Source organism: Meles meles, chromosome 7, assembly GCF_922984935.1.
Source record: "Meles meles chromosome 7, mMelMel3.1 paternal haplotype, whole genome shotgun sequence".
NCBI classification, from domain to species: Eukaryota; Metazoa; Chordata; class Mammalia; order Carnivora; family Mustelidae; genus Meles; species Meles meles.
In genome coordinates this window covers 12205871-12222622 of record NC_060072.1, presented here as the reverse complement: position 1 = coordinate 12222622, position 16752 = coordinate 12205871, and the positions used below count along the sequence as shown (strand labels likewise).

Genomic DNA, 16752 nt, shown 5'->3' with positions numbered 1-16752 from the left:
GCTTGTCTGCTCTTTGGCGGGGCTGTGGGGGGGAGTAAGGAAGTGGGAACAAAGCCACAAGCGTGCTCGGTGGCAGGAGGAAGAGAAGGGAGGCCCACAGGGTGTTGAAAGTCACTTGGGCCTGCCCTGCCCCATGATAAAGGCAGATGAGGAAATTGTAGGAGGGGGTGGGTAGCAGGGTCCAGAAGAGAACCAGAGTCAGTGTGGGGCAGTGTCTGGTGTTCACGGTGCCTGCAGGAGAAGAGTTGATGACTGTTGGCCCCTTGAGACCATGACTCAGACACCTGCCCGCCTAGTGACGGGTACCTGAAGAAAGAAAGTCTGTTTTACAAATGAAAAACTTACACTGCTGTGGCTTTTAGTGTTTTTCTCTTTCCCAAAGGAGTTTAAATATATAATTTACTGCCTAAAAGTCAGTCGGTGACACGGCAACTAAGTGCAGCGTGGGATCCTGGAGCAGAAGGACATTAGCGGGAGAACAGCGAGACGGAAGAAAGTCTGGAGTTTAGTTAGTAGCGTTGGGTCTGTGTTAACATCTTCGTCTTGACAGATGCCACACTGAGGAGAAGCTGAGTGAAGGGTTTACCAGAACTCTACCGTCTTGGCAACTTTCCTGCAAATTAAAACTATTCCAAAGTAAAAAGTATTTAAAAAGAAATTAAGGAAGGGGCACCTGGGTGGCTCAGTCGGTTAAGCATCTGCCTTCGGCTCGGGTTGTGATCTCAGGATCCTGTGATCGAGCCCCATTTAGGGCTCCGAGCTTCTCGGGGAACCTGCTTCTCCCTCTTCCCCTCGGCCCCTCCCTATAGCTCGTGCTCTGGCTCCAGCACACGCGTGCTTGCATGTTTTCGCTCTCTCTAGCTCTATCTCCAATAAAAAAAATCTTTTTTAAAAATGAGGGAAAATATCAAAATCAGGGTTTGCAATTATTACCTGGAGAGGCCTGGTTCAGTTTTTTTTTTTATGTTTTGGTTACGAAAAGATCCCAGTCACCTAGAGAAGCTGCGGCGTGTTCCGCAGACCACTGGCGTTGTTGGCTTTCACCTGAGCAAAGGCAGCGTGGGAAGGCCTGCGCGCACAGCCAAGTTAAACCAGCTGCATGGTCTCATGAGTGGCTTGTCTCCCGTGCGCTCAGTGTTGGGTAGGATCTTGGAGGTAGGATCCAGAGGGTGTCTGCGGAACCCCGACAGCTGTCCATCCTGCGGAGCTTGGAGTCCAGTTTGGAAACCCCTCTGTCATCTGAGGTGGCTGGCGCAGAGGCTGGAGTCTGGCCCCCGGTGACTGCCTCCCTCTGGGCCCGGGGGCCGTGGCCATCTTTCCTCCTCCCTCCACAGGAGCTCAACCGCACATGCCGAGCCATGCAGCAGCGGGTCCTGGAGCTCATCCCCCGAATCGCTAACGAGCAGCTCACCGAGGAGCTGCTCATTGTCAATGACAACCTCAACAACGTGTTCCTGCGCCACGAACGGTAGCCCGCCACCTCCCCCTGCCTCTGGCCAGCTGCCCCAGCCCGCTCCCTCCCCTGGCTTCCCATCCACACGGTCTGACCTTCCCCTCTTCCCTGGTGGGCCTGAGAGTCACACAGCCTGCCGGCCACCTGTCCTCTCCTCACCGCGGCGTGCCCTGCCACCACGTCCCTGCATGTGGGCTGCTCTGTCCCAGCTCGCTCAGCCGCTGCCTGGCTCTGGGGCCATGGGCCGGTGACTTAACTGTGGCTCTTGGACTCTTCACACACTACACAAACGTACTTAAGCGGGAAGAGAGTTTAGGAGGAGAATATCCTTTATGGACAGGAGAGCTTGCAGAATCCAGAGAAGATCAGACAGGGAGTCCTGCCCTCAGAGCAGGAAAGAGAGATCCCAGGGTGGCTCAGAGGTCTCGGGGCAGAAACTTCCGGACCATGTCCCTAGGGTGTGGCCATCCGGAAATGGGCCCCAGATGCTTGCCCACTTTCTATCATTCTGTTCAAGAGTCAGCTCTCCAGGAGAAACGGATTTGCTTCACTTTGTTGTACCTGCCAGTTGGTGAAGGAAAGAGGGCCCCTTGCGGGCAGTTGTACCCGGACCCCAGGAAATGGGAGAAGAGCGGCTTCCCAGAGGGCACTCAGGTGCTCTTACCAAAGAAGGGAGAAGGGGTGCCAGGCTGTCTGTATCTGCCCCGTGGGGTGACTGAGAGTCCGCGCCGTGATACCTGTAAGCACTTAGCAAACGGGTGTCTGTCCGGGTCAAGACAGTGATCCAGCCTTCTCCAGCCTTTGTTTTTTCCCGGTCTTTCTGCAGCAGCAGACACCGAGTGATTCTGAGTCAGTTGAGAGAGGGGAAGGGGGCCTGGCTGCTCTAGGCCACATCTGCCTGGCCCTTCCCGCTCCCTGGCCCAGCAGAAGAGTCACTTTCTGCCATTTTGGGGTGTAGGGCCCAATCTGGGGATGACTAGGACCCCTTGACAGCCACAGACCTGATGCATGCCTGCTGCCTCCTAGTTCACTGTCCTACTCGCAGTCAGGGTCTGCACTAGGTCCTCCCATCTGGGGGCAGGTTCCGCTGTCACGCCCTGGTAATAGACAAGGAGGCTGAAGTTCAGAAGTGACTCAGTAAGTGACACGGCCAGGCCTTAGCGGACCACAGCCTTCTCCAGCACCTCAGCAGCCCGGAGGCTAGTCGAAGGCCAGTCGCAGTGGCTCCAGGAAGCCACGTACAAGGTGCGTGCCTTCTGACAGCACTTCGGAGAGCCACTGACGGGTGCGCACAAGTGTGTAAGCAAATCACCCAACACAGCTGGTGAAACAGCACTTCGCTTTGCCTCGTGCTGTGCGTCCCCGTTTTCCGCTCTGTTCTAGCCGATCCCTACCCGTTCATTTACTGCTGGTCATGACAAGTGGCCAGATCATTGATCGTTCAAATTGGGACAGCCTGGCAAGTGAACAAGGGGCACCGTTAACAGTCCCCAGGGACAGAGGCATAAATTGGATTTGTCGCCCTAATCGTGGCTCGCTGCCATGGCTTTGGAGGCATGAAGAGCTCTGCCCAGGCTGTGCCGAGGAGCCTGTCTCCCTGACCCGGCTTGTTTCTGTCTTCGTAGGTTTGAACGGTTCCGAACAGGCCAGACCGGCAAGGTAAAGGCGCTTTTCTGGGACCGGATCATACCCGTGTTGATGGGAAGGAGGAGGAAGGCTGTGCTCACCTCCGTCCCCAGACATCCTGCATGGGCTGTGCCTTCTTAGCCAGGCCCCGAGAGATGTCCCCTTCTCCCTTTTTGTGTCACTGTTCCTTTAAGGTAGCTGAGGCTCTGCTGATGCCCTAGGCTCTTCCCAACCTCCCAGGGGCTGCAGCCTGGCTTGAGGCAGAGTGGGGCTGACTCCCTGAGTCGTAGCTGCTGGGGCCCTCATGGCACATCCTCGAGCAACAGTGGCCTCTCCCTTCTCCCCAGGCCCCACGAGAGGCCGAGGCGGCGGCTGACCTGATCGACATGGGCCCTGACCAGGCGGCCACCGGCAGCCTCTCGTCCCAGCTGGCGGGAATGAGTAAGTGCCACGTGGGGGTGCTGGCTGAGGGCACGTTATGGTGCTGGGGGCACCCCTGTAGTTTGGGGGTGTCCTCCTGTTAGACTGTTGGAGCTGGAGTGCCAGCAGCAGAACGTCAGCCCAGACCTCAACTCGCTGGGCTGAACCCCACTGCGAGGTTGGGAAGACCCTGGGTAATAAGCACATGCATGATGGGGGCCCAGACTAGGGGCCCAGGGTGCCCGCCCCTGAGACACCAGCTGCGACTAGTCTCCCTGCTGCTGGCTGCCTGCTGGTGCCAGACCCGAGGAAGGGATCAAGAGCCCCCTCTGAGCCACTGCTGCTAGGCTGTGTGAAAACTCAGCCGCCGTCTGATCGCTGGCCCCCTGCTCAGCCACGTCCAACGCCAGACGCGCCGGGCAGCGTTTGCCTGCCCTCTGCACAGCCGCCCTGGACCGGGGCCTGTGTCTCCACCTGCAGGAGAGGAAGTCACGTGCCCACAGCCCTTCAGCCAACAGCTGGCCTGCCGCCGCCTCCACCCGCACTGTCCCCACTGCCCTCCCACCTCCCGACCCCCACTGCTTCTCCAGAATCCTCCCTGGGCCTGGCAGCTCGGCCACTGCTCAGTGCACAGGAACATGTGGCAGGCCCTTCATGTGCCTTTCTGTCCCTGCAGACCTGGGCTCCAGCAGCGTGAGGGCCGGCCTGCAGTCTCTGGAGGCCTCTGGCCAACTGGAAGGGGAGTTTGACATGTTTGCGCTGACCCGGGGCAGCTCTCTGGCTGACCAACGGAAAGAGTGAGTGGCCCGGCCCTACCCTGACCCCACGGTTTGGGCTGCCCCCTCTCTGGGCCCCTGAACCCCGTTGTTTGGCATGCTACGTGGAAGGGTACACAGCCCCCTGCCTGTACCCCCTCAGGATGGCAGAGTTCCTCTCCCCTAGATCAGTCCCTCGTGGCCCAGACAGCCTAGTCCCGGACTTCATGCCCCACAGGCAGGCCTGGGTGGGGGAAGGGCCCCCTGTGGTTTGATGAACAGCTGTGTGCCAGAATCTTACCTAATCTGATCAGAGGAGGAAGCCAAAGCACGAAGAGGCTGGGTCATTTGCCCCCAAGTCAGCCCATTGATACGCGACAACCTCCTGTGAACTCGGGGCCTCTGGTTCCCAAACCGTCTCCAGCCCAACCCTCCTCCCCACTACACTGTAGGCCACACCCCAACCCCTCCAGAGCAAGCAGGGAGGATCCCCAGTAAAACTTCAGGGCCTTGTCTATTCCTTTCTCATGATCCCTAGCTACCCTTGACTTTCCCCCAGAGTCCCTGTTGTTCCATGTGGGTCAGACCCCTCTGCACCTGAGCTGGAGTTCTGTCCTTTCCTGGTGACAGTGTTTGCAGGGAGGTGCTTTCAGCAGCCAAGGCCAGTCTCTTGCCTCCACTCCTCCAGCCTGGCCCCATAAAGTCTTGTCAGGGGAAGCCGTTTGTTTGGTCTTCTCGGTCCTTGGCTTAGGACCCAGGACTGAGCTGTGAATTTACAGCCAGGACTTATGACCAAGAAAAGCTCTGGATTAAGGGATCCCCTCAGCAGTTGCCCCTGGCTCCCCAGTGGTCATTCTGGTCATTTGAATGGCCTCTGGCCTCCCCACTATGCCCTGTCTTTGGGAACTGTCATTGAGCCTCCCAGGGCCCAGGGGTGCCTGACCCACACCCCGTCCAGGTGCGATCTGACAGGCTGCGGCCAGCCTGGCTCCATGGGGTAGCTCAGCCCCGCCGGCTGACGGGAGGCAGCCGAGCTCTGAGCCACGTCTTTAGTCTAGGCGGTCCGCACGCCCAGGCTCCGGTGCTCAGGGACCAGCAGCTCACGGTTGCCATGGAGCTTGGGGCACCATGAGGCCTCTGTGCGTGTGGAAGCTAATGAGTCCAGTAGGACTTGCACCCAGGAGGGTGGTCCGCCTGCCAGGCCCCAGCGGGTAGCACACGGGCTGGCACTTGACCTGGCTGAGGCTCGCTGTTGCACCATCTCTCCTTTGGGGAGCAGAGCCCTGGGGGAGCAGGGGAAAGCACACCCGGCGCCTGCTGCCTAGAGCCCGCCGTCTCATGGAGAGTAAGGTGCACAGAGCACTGCCGTGCCATGCTAACCGCTATCCTGTAGGGGTGTGCCAGGGGCTATGGACACACGCGTGGTGGCTGGCGGCTCTGCGGAGGGTGCTCAGGGCTGGACCTCGGGGATGAGAGGCTGGAAGGCCGTTTCAGGCTATAGGAACAGTGCGTGCAAAGGCTCTCAGGTGGGGAGAGCATGAGATGCGGGGGCGAGGGCATTTCCAGTACCTTCTCGGGTCATGGTTTGGGGACTGGTTTCTATCACAGCAGAAGGCAATGCACGGGGAGGAGAGTGCACTAGCTTCGGGTTCCTCTTTCTTTTGTTTTGCTGGGGAGGCCCTCCCTTCAGCCCCTGCTGGATCTTCCAGCCCCGACTGGCCTCTGGACTCCGCTTCTCACCCTGTCACCAGGGGCTCTTGAATCCTCTAAGGCTTTTTCTGCCCACCTGGTGTCTGGCCCACACCTCTGCCTACCTGGCTCCTCTTGCCTTTTTTCTTTTTCTTTTTTTTAAAGATTCTACTTATTTACTTGACAGAGAGAACAGAAGCAGGGGGAGGGGCAGAGTGAGAAGCAGGCTCCTGGCTGAGCAGGGGGCCCAATGCAGGGCTTGATCCTGGGACCCTGAGATCATGACCTGAGCCGAAGGCAGACGCTTAACCAGCTGAGCCACACAGGCGTCCCCTAGCTCCTCCTTCCCTCTAACCTGTGCCTGGCCCCAGGGACAGCCAGGGTTCATCCGCAGGGCCGGGTAGGTTGGAGAGACACAGAAACACAGAGGTAGGGGACATAATTAGGAAAGAGCATCTAGTTCTTTTGAGTTTCTTCACTTTCTGTATGTTCCTAGGACTGGACCTGCCTCATTCTGGCTTTTTCCACAGTGTGGCGCCAGCTGTGTCTTAGAGGGAAAGAGACAGGGCTCCTTGGACACACAGCCCCGTCTCAGCCGTCACTTCCTCCTCACCGGCTCTCACTGCCCAGGTTTAGCCAAGAAGGGCCTGAGCACACCCCCCGCCACCCTAGCTTTCTGGTCAGCTCCCATCAGCCCTGCAGATCGCCCCCAGCCCCCCGGTGGACAGGAGCCACGTCACTGGGGGACGCGCCCGCTAGCGATGGCACTCTCCTGGCCAACTGCAGATCCTGCAGGAGGGAGCAGACGGCAGTGCCATCAAATGGCTGCCTCGGAACTGGGGGGTCTTATTCAAGAGGCCCTGTGGCGTGCCTGTCACCCCCCGGTCCCAGGAAGGCCATTTGGCATTGCAAGGGTTTCATTCGATGGGGTCCCAGTTCCTGAAGCCTCAACCTGGCCCACCCCTAAATGCAGGGCTTTCCCCCTGTGACTGATCGTGCCGGGCACTTCTTTCCTCCAGACCAGACCGGGCCGGTGCCGAGGCCTCCCCTCCTTTGGCGGATGCTTCAGAGGGAGAACCACTCTTCCCCAGAGTCGGGGCTGAGACCCCCTCTGGCTCCGCCTGAGACAGACACAGCAGACAGCTTCTGGGTGCCTTCTGTGCCCACCCGGCTGGCTGGTGGCCCCCAGGACAGAGGCCCCTCCACGTGCTGCCAGGCAGGGCCGGGCCAGGGAGCCATGAGGGCTGTCGCCCCACCCAGCCGTCTGCACGGCCGTTTCAGCAGCAGCAGGGGCTCCCCATCCAAGGCGGCCTTATACAGAACCACGATCTGCTACACTGCAAAGTGGAAGCTGCTCCAAGAAGGGTCTGGAGGTCGGAATTCTCCAGGGGCAGGGGGGCACAGGCGCTATTTCTGTCTGAGCCCAGGTCTACCCTCCCTAGGCGGGCCTGCAGAGTCGGAGCCCTTCCTGGGGCCTGGGCTGCCCTCTACCTGGCCGTGACCCAGGTCCACCCAGGACGTGAGTCCAGCTCGTCCCCACCCACCCCTGAGTCCCGTCATGCCTGGTGCAGCAAGGGCAGCATTCATGGTGGTGGCGACCTCTGACCTCTGTGTTTCAGGGTGAAATACGAAGCCCCCCAAGCAACAGATGGCCTGGCGGGAGCGCTGGATGCCCGGCAGCAGAACACTGGAGCGGTAAGCAGAGAGTCCCGTTGCCATCTGGTCGGGAAGGAAGGCCAGGGAACGCTTGCCCACCAGTCCCCGCCGTGTGCTGGGCTGTTTGCCACTCAGCCGGTAATTCCCGTCTCAGCTGAGGCGGCGCTCCCCGGAGGTCAAGTCATCCGCCCAAGTTCACCCACCGAGGAAGGCTTGGAGCAAGGACTCGGACAGACCTGAGTCTGAGCCGGGGAGCTGGACTCGCCCAGCCTGGGTTCCCGTCCCAGCGCCACGGCTTCCCCGCTGTGCGTCCCAAGGCACGCGGCTAACCTGCACGGCGGGAGATGTGTGACCGGGAGCGTGTAAGGTGCTTGGCAGCATCATAGCTCCGTCAGCATCCTGCCTTGCCGCCTCTCTAGAGAGAACAGAACCTAAAACTGCAGGGGGGACACCCGGGGCACCATTTTCGTTCCAGAGCAGGGCTTGGCCATGCACGGAGCGATAGCCACGTGCCAGGGACAGAGCGCATGCTCTGGGTGACCCCGCCTGCTAGGCAGGAACTCAAAGGCCAGTTCTCGTCCCTTTGAATTTGTCTCTGGATGCCTTTGGGGCAGCGAGAGTTCCTCTTCCAATTAGCGGACAGAGTAGCTCCTTGGAAGGCAGCTAGAAACGGCAGGGTCCAGGGGTCGGAGAGGCAGGGGCAGCGAAAGGTTGGCGGAGGAGAGGGCCCGGAATGGCACAGGCCTCTGAGTCCAGGGTGGGACTGGAGGGGCAGCGGGGTCTGGAAGGCCTCACGAAGCCAGGAGCACCATGTGAGGCGGAGGCCGTGGTCAGTCTTGAGCAGAGGAGAAGGTTTATCTGTCCGTTTTAGAAGGATCCAGCATGGAAGCTGGGAGAACAGATAAGAGGCGGAAGCTGCCCTGTATGCCAGTGGATGGGGTGTCACAGAGACTCCCCAGAGGCATCCCCGGCATCCCAGGAGTCCCTCCCAGGTCAGAGCAGAGCGAGACGTGGCATGCTGTGGAGGCGGGAGCAGCTAGAGCGTCACATGCCTCCCGGGCCCATGGTGCGGTCGGGCGCCAAGCAGAGCGCGTTCACACCCACGTCTCAGAGCCTCCCGTGGTTTTCCTTTGTGAGCAGTCGTCTGTCTGATCTGTGCCTTGTGCCGGAGCCTCTAGGTCCCCCTTTCTGAGTCCTCACACAGACCCTTAGGGCTTGTTGTTATCCCCTTTGACAGAGGAAACATATCCAGAGACAGCAGGTGTAACATTTCTAGCGTGGCGCCTGGCGCATAGGTGTTTGGTCTTGCCGGTGCTGCTGGGTGCTTACCTCTACCTACAGATGAGAAAACCAAGACTTAGCGTGGCGAGTCCATTTGCCCGAGATCTCACAGCCGTTGGTCTTTCTGGCTCCGTAGCCAGTGCTGGTAGTCAGGGCCCCAGATGGCCTGCAGAGTCCCAAGGAACAGAGGTGAACGCTCCAGCAAATCTGGCTCCCGCCATCCAGATGCATCCAAACACTCGGGAGGCCTGTAGGAAGCTCTTCCCTCTCGGGCCACCTGGCCTCTCGCGCACAGAGGCTAGGTCCAAAGCCAGCTCCTTCCTTTGGCAGCAGAAGGAGCTGCTGCCCAGAGACAGGTGTCACTCGCCCAGGGGCACACGTGTCAGGGGCATGATGAGGACTGGAGCCCGGATCTAGCCACAAGGAGGAAACCTACACCCGCCTCTACTTGCAGGAGAGAAGAAGCTGCTAAATGATGGCTTACTCCTCTCTTATCACTCGAGAGATTGGAGCAGCTTCTGTCAGATCAGGGTGCGATGTTGCTGAAAGTGTCTGTAGACACCTGCTCCCGAGCCCAGTACGTCTGGCTGGGTGGGGGTAGGCCTCCTCCCACTGAGCTGTCCGGCCATTATTCCAAGCAGCAGAGCACGGAAGGGAGCCCAGTGCCAGTTCTGGGGGGCAGCCAGGGTTTGCTGCTGGGCTTCACCAGTCCCACCACCGGGAGTGCTGGGCCCGTCCTTCCCGGCTCGGAGAGGCGGGACTCCAGCCTCTTTCTGCTGCCAGTCCCCTCTGGAGTCCTCGGGAGTCCTCTTTGCCCATCGACAAACACGAGGGCACTGGGTAAGCCAGCATTCTGATCTGGGGCACCCATCGGCGTCTCCGCCCAGCCAGCAGACTGGCTGACAGTGCCCACTCTGCCATTCTGGGCTTGCTCAGGCCCACCCCCAGGATCATTCTGGAAAGGAAGGAGAAGCTTTGTCCAGCATATCCAAGACTCTGGGGTCCCAGGGCCGCTATGGTTCACCCCATGGTGAGACACCCTCTGCTGCTTCCTGTCCCCCCTCCCACCGGGCGCCACGGCACCGGTACCTGCACAAGTGTGCATACCCGTGTGCGTGCGCACACCCCTACACACACGCACAGCCTCCGAAGGCAGTCACCGGCCTGCCGACCTCAGAGAGGTCTCCACGCTGGAGAGGGCTGCCGGCACACTGGGGGCCCTGGCCCTGCCCTTCCCCCTACCCTCAGCCTGACCTTTCCTCACCCAGATGGGAGGCAGCGGTGAGAAGAGCCTCAGTGACTGGATGGTGAGACAAGGCATGGTGAGGAGAGGCCAGGCCAGCGACACAGAGCGCGGAGGCTGCCGCTGGCAGGGGTCCCCCCTAGTGGCGCCGTCAGAGCCAGAGGAGCAAGGGGAGCCGTGGGTGCCCCCACCCAGCATCAGCATGGTCCCGCCCCCTCTGCTCCTGCTTCCGCGGCCCCTCGGTCGGTGCCCACTTCTGGCTCCTGACTCGGAAGCCGGGCCCAGGTGGCCCGTCTGGCACCTGGGAGGTGACTGGGGCTTGCTGGTTGTGGGCCGTGTGCCTGCAGAGAGCTGCGTGGGCGAGGGAGCTGGTGTGGGCGGCCCAGAGCACGTGCCGCTGCCGCCGCTGGCAAGTGGGCTCCTGCTCCACGCTGGGCTCTCTTGCTGCCCCTGGGGTCCTCGGGTGCTGGGGACTGAGCTTGGGGACAGAACTGGCTTGGCTGGAGAAAGACTCACTCCCTGTCTTTGCTGAAGTAGCTAAATAGTAACTAGCGCTTCTTGAGCACCTTGTCTGTGTCAGGGTCCTCCTCTCTCCATCCCCTCGTTTCGTCCCCACAGCAGCCTGGACGGTAGGTACCACGTCGCCTTCTCTACTGAGGAAGGAGGCCAGGTCAGGGAAGTAACCTGGCCAAGCCTCCCCATAGGAAGAGCCGAGCCAGACTGTGGTCTCAGACTCTGTCCTCAGACCTCCCACTGGGTCATCACACCGTAGAAGGAAGCCCCAGCCCCTGTGCAGGAGCCTTTGCGGCAGAACCCATGTGTTTGCGGCACAGGGCGACTGGCCCTGTGGGTAGCCTGTGAGCCCCTGAGTGCACCGGCCTGGCCGGCTCGGCACCCCGCTGTGCTCCGGCGCTAACACGCCCCGGCCAGCATGAGCTCTGAGTCTGCAGAGAGGGCCTGGGAGCTGGAGGCTGGCTGCCCCTGGCCCGCAAACATTCCCTACCCCAGCCCCTCCCCGGGCTTCCAATACCCTTCCGTCAGATACTCCTGAGCCTCTAAGGCCCTGCTCTGATGGCAGCCAGCCCTCCAGCCCGGCGCCTCTGCGGCACCCTTGGCGTGTGGCCGCAGGGTGATCTGTTCCCTGCTCACGCCCGGGTGCCAGCTGTTCAGAGCCCCCGCCCCCCATCTAGCCTAGTGTCCCTGTGCCCCCCTTGTCCACAGCCCGGCACCGTGGGCAGAACTGTGGGTCCCGGGCAGCTGGGCAGGAGCCACGTTGGAGGGGAGACAAGGCTCTCGGCCTCCCCCAGAAGGGTGTGGGCCATATATGGCCCATCTCGTAAGTGAGGAGGCCTGAGGGCAGGGGCAACAGCTCTAGGCCGGCCAGGGGGGCCCAAGCTGTCAGGGCCTTCCATCGTGGCACCCAGGGCTCTGTTCCTCACTGCCTCACCCTGTCCCCTTCCTTCTAGATCCCTGTCACCCAGGCCTGCCTCATGGAGGACATCGAGCAGTGGCTGTCCACTGACGTGGTAAGCCAGGGCCCGCCCAGCCCAGGAACAAAGGTCACGTGCTTTTCTCGCACACCTGACAGTGGGCTCAGTGGGTGACTGTCATGGGTGCAGGGTGAACAGCTGGTGAGGAGGGAGCACCATTGTGGGACGCCTCCCACCACCCTCTCGTGGGCACTCCGTTCAGCGGAGGGCCTGGGCCCGGCCCCTCACGGCTGTTGGATCAGACCCTCTCCTGAGCTTGTTGCCACATTGGGTCCACGGGAGCCTCAGCCAGCTGGAGGGCAGGCGGGACGGGCCATGGGTGACCGTGACCACACTGAGCCCTGCGCCTGCCCCAGCCCGGGGAGCCCCAGCACCTGTCTGAGAGAAACCACCGGCTGCCCCGTCTTCCAGACGCGGGGGTTGAGGAGCAGCCATGAGGGGTGCTGAGCCCAGGAAGTAGCGGGGGCCCAGGCTGTCTGCAGAGCCCTACAGCCCCCAGAGATGGAAGGGGCAGCCAGCCTTGGCTCTTCCGCCCAGGGCTCCTTCCCCCGCCTCTGCCACTCCACCTTTGGGCACCAGAGACCGAGGGCCTGAGCACTCCCAGGCCCAGAGGCTGCCTTCTGCCAGTGGCTAAGACCACGTTTCTGCCTGAGGTCAGGCAAGTGTCCCTGGTCGGGTGGTGACAGAAGGCACCCCTGCCCCCAGCTTTAGCCCACGTGGTCTCCGTCTCTGGGTCCCTTCCCACCACAAAGGCAAGTCTGTCCGGTCTCTACACACCGGAAGGAAAGGACCCAGTGCTTATCCAGGACCCCTGGGGCCCCGCACCCTGGGCTCGGCATTCCGTGTAACATTCCACTACAGCCAGTTCTGCCATGCGGGAAACTGAGGCACAGAGCAGTCAGGTAGAACCTAAGGCTGCAGCTCAGGAGGGGGTGGGACTGAGGTTCGGGTCCTGGGCCCAGCTGGAGCCTTGAGTCTGGCCCGCTCGGGTTCAGCAGCCTGTGCCTGCCCAGCCCCGCCAGGACCACTGTGGCTAACCTCTGCCTCCTTCTGCTTTCTCAGGGGAATGGTGCAGAGGAGCCCAAGGGCGTCACCAGCGAAGGTAGTAGGCCCCGCCCCCCCCGCCCCTTCTGCCCCCCAACCCCCCACACCCTGCAGAACCCACCCCCAGCCCCTCTCTTGTTCCTCTAGAATTTGACAAGTTCCTGGAAGAACGGGCCAAAGCAGCTGATCGGTTACCCAACCTCTCCAGCCCCTCGGCCGAGGGGCCCCCGGGGCCCCCTCGTGGCACTGCCCCCCAAAAGAAGACCCAGGAGAAGAAAGACGAGGACACGCTGTTTGCCTTATGAGCGTGGGGCCTGGTGCCCGCAGCTCGAGCCCCTGCTGCCCCCACAACCCCTCGGCTGGGGCTTCTTCCCTTCCTTCGGTGTTAAGGCTGCTCTGAGGCTGGCTTGTTACCCCTCTACTCTCCTCGAGGCCAGGCTGACCCAGCTGTGGCTGGGCCTCACTACCTGGGCTATGGAGAGGTCGCTGGATGAATCGGGGTAACAGGTCAGTTCCACACTGGGATCTTGGCCGGCTCCTGCCTCCTTCCCTTCCCCGACCGACCACGACTTGGCTGAGAATCGGGGGACCCTGTGACAGGCCGGCTGTTCGGTCGCCCTGCTGTGACTCCTTGCCCTGGGTGATCCCCTCCCTGGACCCATCCCCAGAGGCGCCCACTCGAGGCCTTGTCTGGGGCTGAAGACAGCAGAAGCCTCTGTCACAGCCCCTGGGCCATTCCCCGACACCTGCCTTGTGGAGCCCAAAGGCTCTGGCCAGCTGCTGAGGGGGTGCCGAGCCGCGCTGGCCAGGTACGAAGCTGTACATGGTAGGGGTGAGACCTCCCCAGGCCGCAAAGGGGAGGCTCCCAGGGCCACCTGGAGCACCCGTGACTCCCACGACTCCACTGCCTTTTCCTCCGTCCTTCTGCTGTTCCCGCCTGGGCGGGGCTCCCCCCGTGCCCGGAGCCCGCCCACCTGTGGATCTATCTTCTTGTACTGGGAGAGGTGCCTTTTGTAGCCCCAATTAAAGGTAGGAAAGCACCCTGCTAACAACGCTGTTTGGTCTCCGGCAGGGAAGTGGCTTGCGGGGAGTGCTTTGGCTGGGCTGGGGGCCATCCAGAAGACAGGCACCTGCGGGTGGTCCGGGAAGAGCAGCAGGACCCGGTGCTACCGCTGGGCACCCAGTGCCCCCCTCATCGGAGACGGGCAGGTGCAGCACTGCTCTCTGGCATCCCTCCCCACTGCCGTCCCCCCTCAGGCCAGCTCCTGCCCAGCAGCAGGAAGGGCACGGGAGTGGGCACAGTGTGGGCGTCCTGTCGGAGGCCCAGGTGCCAGGCACACGGCGTTGTCCCAAGACGCTGGCGGAAGTTAGCATCTCCTCTTACAGAAGCCACATCTGACTCGGGGTCAGGTGAGCTGCCTCCAGCCAGAGAACATGGCCTAGATGCAGCCGTTGCTCACACGCTGGCATTTCCCCGTGTGCCAATGCCGTGTCCCCATTTTTCAGATGGCGGCTCCGAGGCCCAGTTGGGGTGACTTAGCACGCAGCCTGGGGAGCTGAGCCACAGGCCGGGCGTAGGGTATCCGTTCTTGGAGACCCTCCTATTCCAGTCTGGAATCTCCACACCAGGCTCCCCAAGAGTCCCTGCTTTTAAGGCATGCTAGAACGTCATGGTCCAGCCGTCAGCGGCGGAAGGGACGGGGCCTGCTGCGCGGTGCGAGCGAGGGGCCAGCCTGGAAGGTCAGCCTGCGAAACAGAGCAGAAGTCAGAATGCCTGGGTCCAGGGGCACCTGGAGTGCGGCCCGGGTCCGTCTCTGAGCAGCCACGGCTCCCATCAGTGACAAGCAGACAGCACCTATGACGTGAGGGGTGGCCTGGAGCTGAGCACGCAGGAGAAGGGCCCTGCCAGCCCTCCAGGTGGACATGGGGCAGGGAACTCCGGGGACACCTGTAGGCCTGTCCATTCCCCCAGCAGGGCAGGGGGGCGGGAGTCTCCTTGTCTGGGCCAGGCTTCAGAGCTTCCAGAGGAGCCGGGCCTGGAGGCGGGTGGCAGCCGCACCTTCCGTCTGAGCTCTTCAAACTCAACCACCCCTTTTGGGGCAAGGAGGGAGCGGCTATGCCACCGTCCTGGGCATAGAGCCGTCAGCCTGGTCTGATGGCGTTGGGGAGCTGGAGGCCGCCCGGGTCCTCGCCGTCTGCGCCTCCCGGGCTCAGCTGGTCCAGACGTTGAGCTTGCCTCCTGCCTCCTGCGTATCTGAGCTGTGCGTGAGCCCAGGCAGCGGGAAGCCTCTGGTTTCAACAAGGTTTTAAGTGGCTCCTGGACATGGGCCAGTCCTTGGGCAGGTGACCCCCCATGCCGTGGGGCGGAGCCCTGCCAACCCTGCCCCAGCTGCTCTGACTCAAAGCCAGGAGGGAGCCTGAGTTCATGCACCACACTGTGGCTTGGCCACTTCGGCTCCCTGCGCCGCCCCCTCAGGCATGAGCGCCCCATCCATCCTAGCCTGCCTCAGCACACAGAGGGGACCGGCTGTTGGTGACCTCGGCCTCCTCTGAATGGCCCCGGGCAGCTTATGTCGCTAGCCCTGCTGCCTCCTCGAGTCCGTGCTCATGCCAGCACCTCGGTTCATCCTTGCTGGTCCCAGCAACAGCGCAGCAGCACACCGGGGTCCGGCACCGGGAGCTGAGGTCTGGGTGAGCTTCGTCTCTAGCATCTTATGAACCTCCAGCTGGTCCCTGCGTGCCTGAGGTCGGCGGCATCCGAGGGTCAGACAAGAGTACTGTGGCAACAATAGATGGCTCGCATCCCCACTGCTGGCTTGGCTGGACGGCTGATGGCCACACACGCTGACACAGATGCATGCCTGCTCACGGCTGGGGAGGGAGGGTGCGGGGTGGGCGCACGATCCTAGTGAGCTCTGGCAGGTGTATCCCCTGCTCGCAAAGGTCTGTCCCCGGGCCTGACCTGGGAGCGTAGGGGTTGTCTCACAGGACAGGGAAGAGATGGGCTCCCTCCCTCTCCCCTGCAGCTCCCGCAGCCCTCCCCACCTCATTCGGTAGGCCTGGGCCTTTCCACCGGCACATCAGCCCTGTGTGGCCGATGGTTTTGATCGCTGCTTCCAGGTGGGAAAACTGAGGCTCAGGGAAGCAAGGCTTTGCCTAGTCACCCACAAAGTAATGGGAGAGTGGGACCTGGTCCTCTACCCCGCTGCCCCTCCTTCCCCACTCGACTCACCTTCCTGCCTGACTCGTCTGTCCCCAGGAGAGTGACAGCCCTGTTTCAGGGGTCCTCAGTGGGGAATTGTGATTTTATGAAGTTCTGAGCCCCCGAAGCCCAGGGAACCTTCTGTGGCTGGCTCCAGGGGCTCGTGGTCCTGTTGGTGGCTAGACAGCCAAGTCGTTGATGCTTTCCTGTGTGTGGAGTCCCCTGAGCTCCAGCTGCGCATTCTAAGCGCTGAGGGTACGAGGCGAATGTGGCCTTGTGCCAGTCTGGTGACTTACTCGGCAGGGAAGGGGCAACAAAGACAGAAATATGAAAAGCGCCACATGCTCGGGATGAAGGAAGGAGGCTGATGGGAGACAGACAGAGCTGAGAGGTCGAGGAGAGCCTCTGACCGGCCCGAGACTGCGAGACTGAAGAGGTTAGCTGGGGTGGGTGGCAGGGCTGGTAGGAAGGTCTCCAGGCTTCCCCTGCTGGGAGGCGAGGAGGAAGCACCAGGGACCCTCCCCCCCCCAAGGGCTCCTCCTCCCAAGAGACAGCTACTGCCACTGTGTGTGTGTGTGTCTGAGGCCCAAGGCCCAGGCTCCAGGAAGTCATGCCGCCCCACATGAAAGAGGGCCAGCTGCTGGTGGGGGGGGTGGGCCAGGATTAATGAGGCACCAGCCGCTCCCGCTGGGCCCAGCTGCCTTGGAAGGTGGCATCAGGCCAGGGACACAGGGAAGTTGAATGGAGCCCAGCCCACGAGCAGGGGAAGGGGCTTCTAGGAGGCAGCCCCTGGGGGCTGAGGGAAGCACACACTAGAGCCACCATGCAGAACTTCCACCCCCCACCCTCCCTCCCAGCTTCCCTGAGCCTCCAGATCCCCACCCTGAGCTTAG

General features: G+C 61.8%; 2 protein-coding genes across 2 annotated transcripts in view; one reads left to right on the top strand and one right to left on the bottom strand.

Moving 5' to 3' along the window:
- TOM1 (target of myb1 membrane trafficking protein) overlaps positions 1–13722 on the top strand; it is a 42405-nt gene extending 28683 nt beyond the window's left edge. The window contains exons 8-15 of the mRNA XM_046012419.1: positions 1335–1468; positions 3079–3112; positions 3427–3520; positions 4176–4296; positions 7563–7638; positions 11590–11649; positions 12676–12715; positions 12805–13722. Coding sequence (XP_045868375.1) covers positions 1335–1468; positions 3079–3112; positions 3427–3520; positions 4176–4296; positions 7563–7638; positions 11590–11649; positions 12676–12715; positions 12805–12962 — 717 coding nt within the window. The 3' untranslated portion in view covers positions 12963–13722. The remainder of the gene's footprint in view (positions 1–1334; positions 1469–3078; positions 3113–3426; positions 3521–4175; positions 4297–7562; positions 7639–11589; positions 11650–12675; positions 12716–12804) is intronic.
- LOC123946729 lies at positions 547–11570 on the bottom strand. Its single transcript, XM_046012420.1, has 2 exons — positions 8552–11570; positions 547–558 (listed from the first exon to the last, which is right to left on the bottom strand). The coding sequence occupies exon 1, from the start codon at positions 11307–11309 to the stop codon at positions 10275–10277; it is 1035 nt and encodes a 344-aa protein (XP_045868376.1). The 5' UTR covers positions 11310–11570; the 3' UTR covers positions 547–558; positions 8552–10274.
- Positions 13723–16752: the final 3030 nt, after the last annotated feature.

Coding starts and splice junctions, on each gene's coding strand:
- LOC123946729 (XM_046012420.1), bottom strand. CDS start 11,309: ATGGGGGGCGGGGGCTCTGAACAGCTGGCACCCGGGCGTGAGCAGGGA.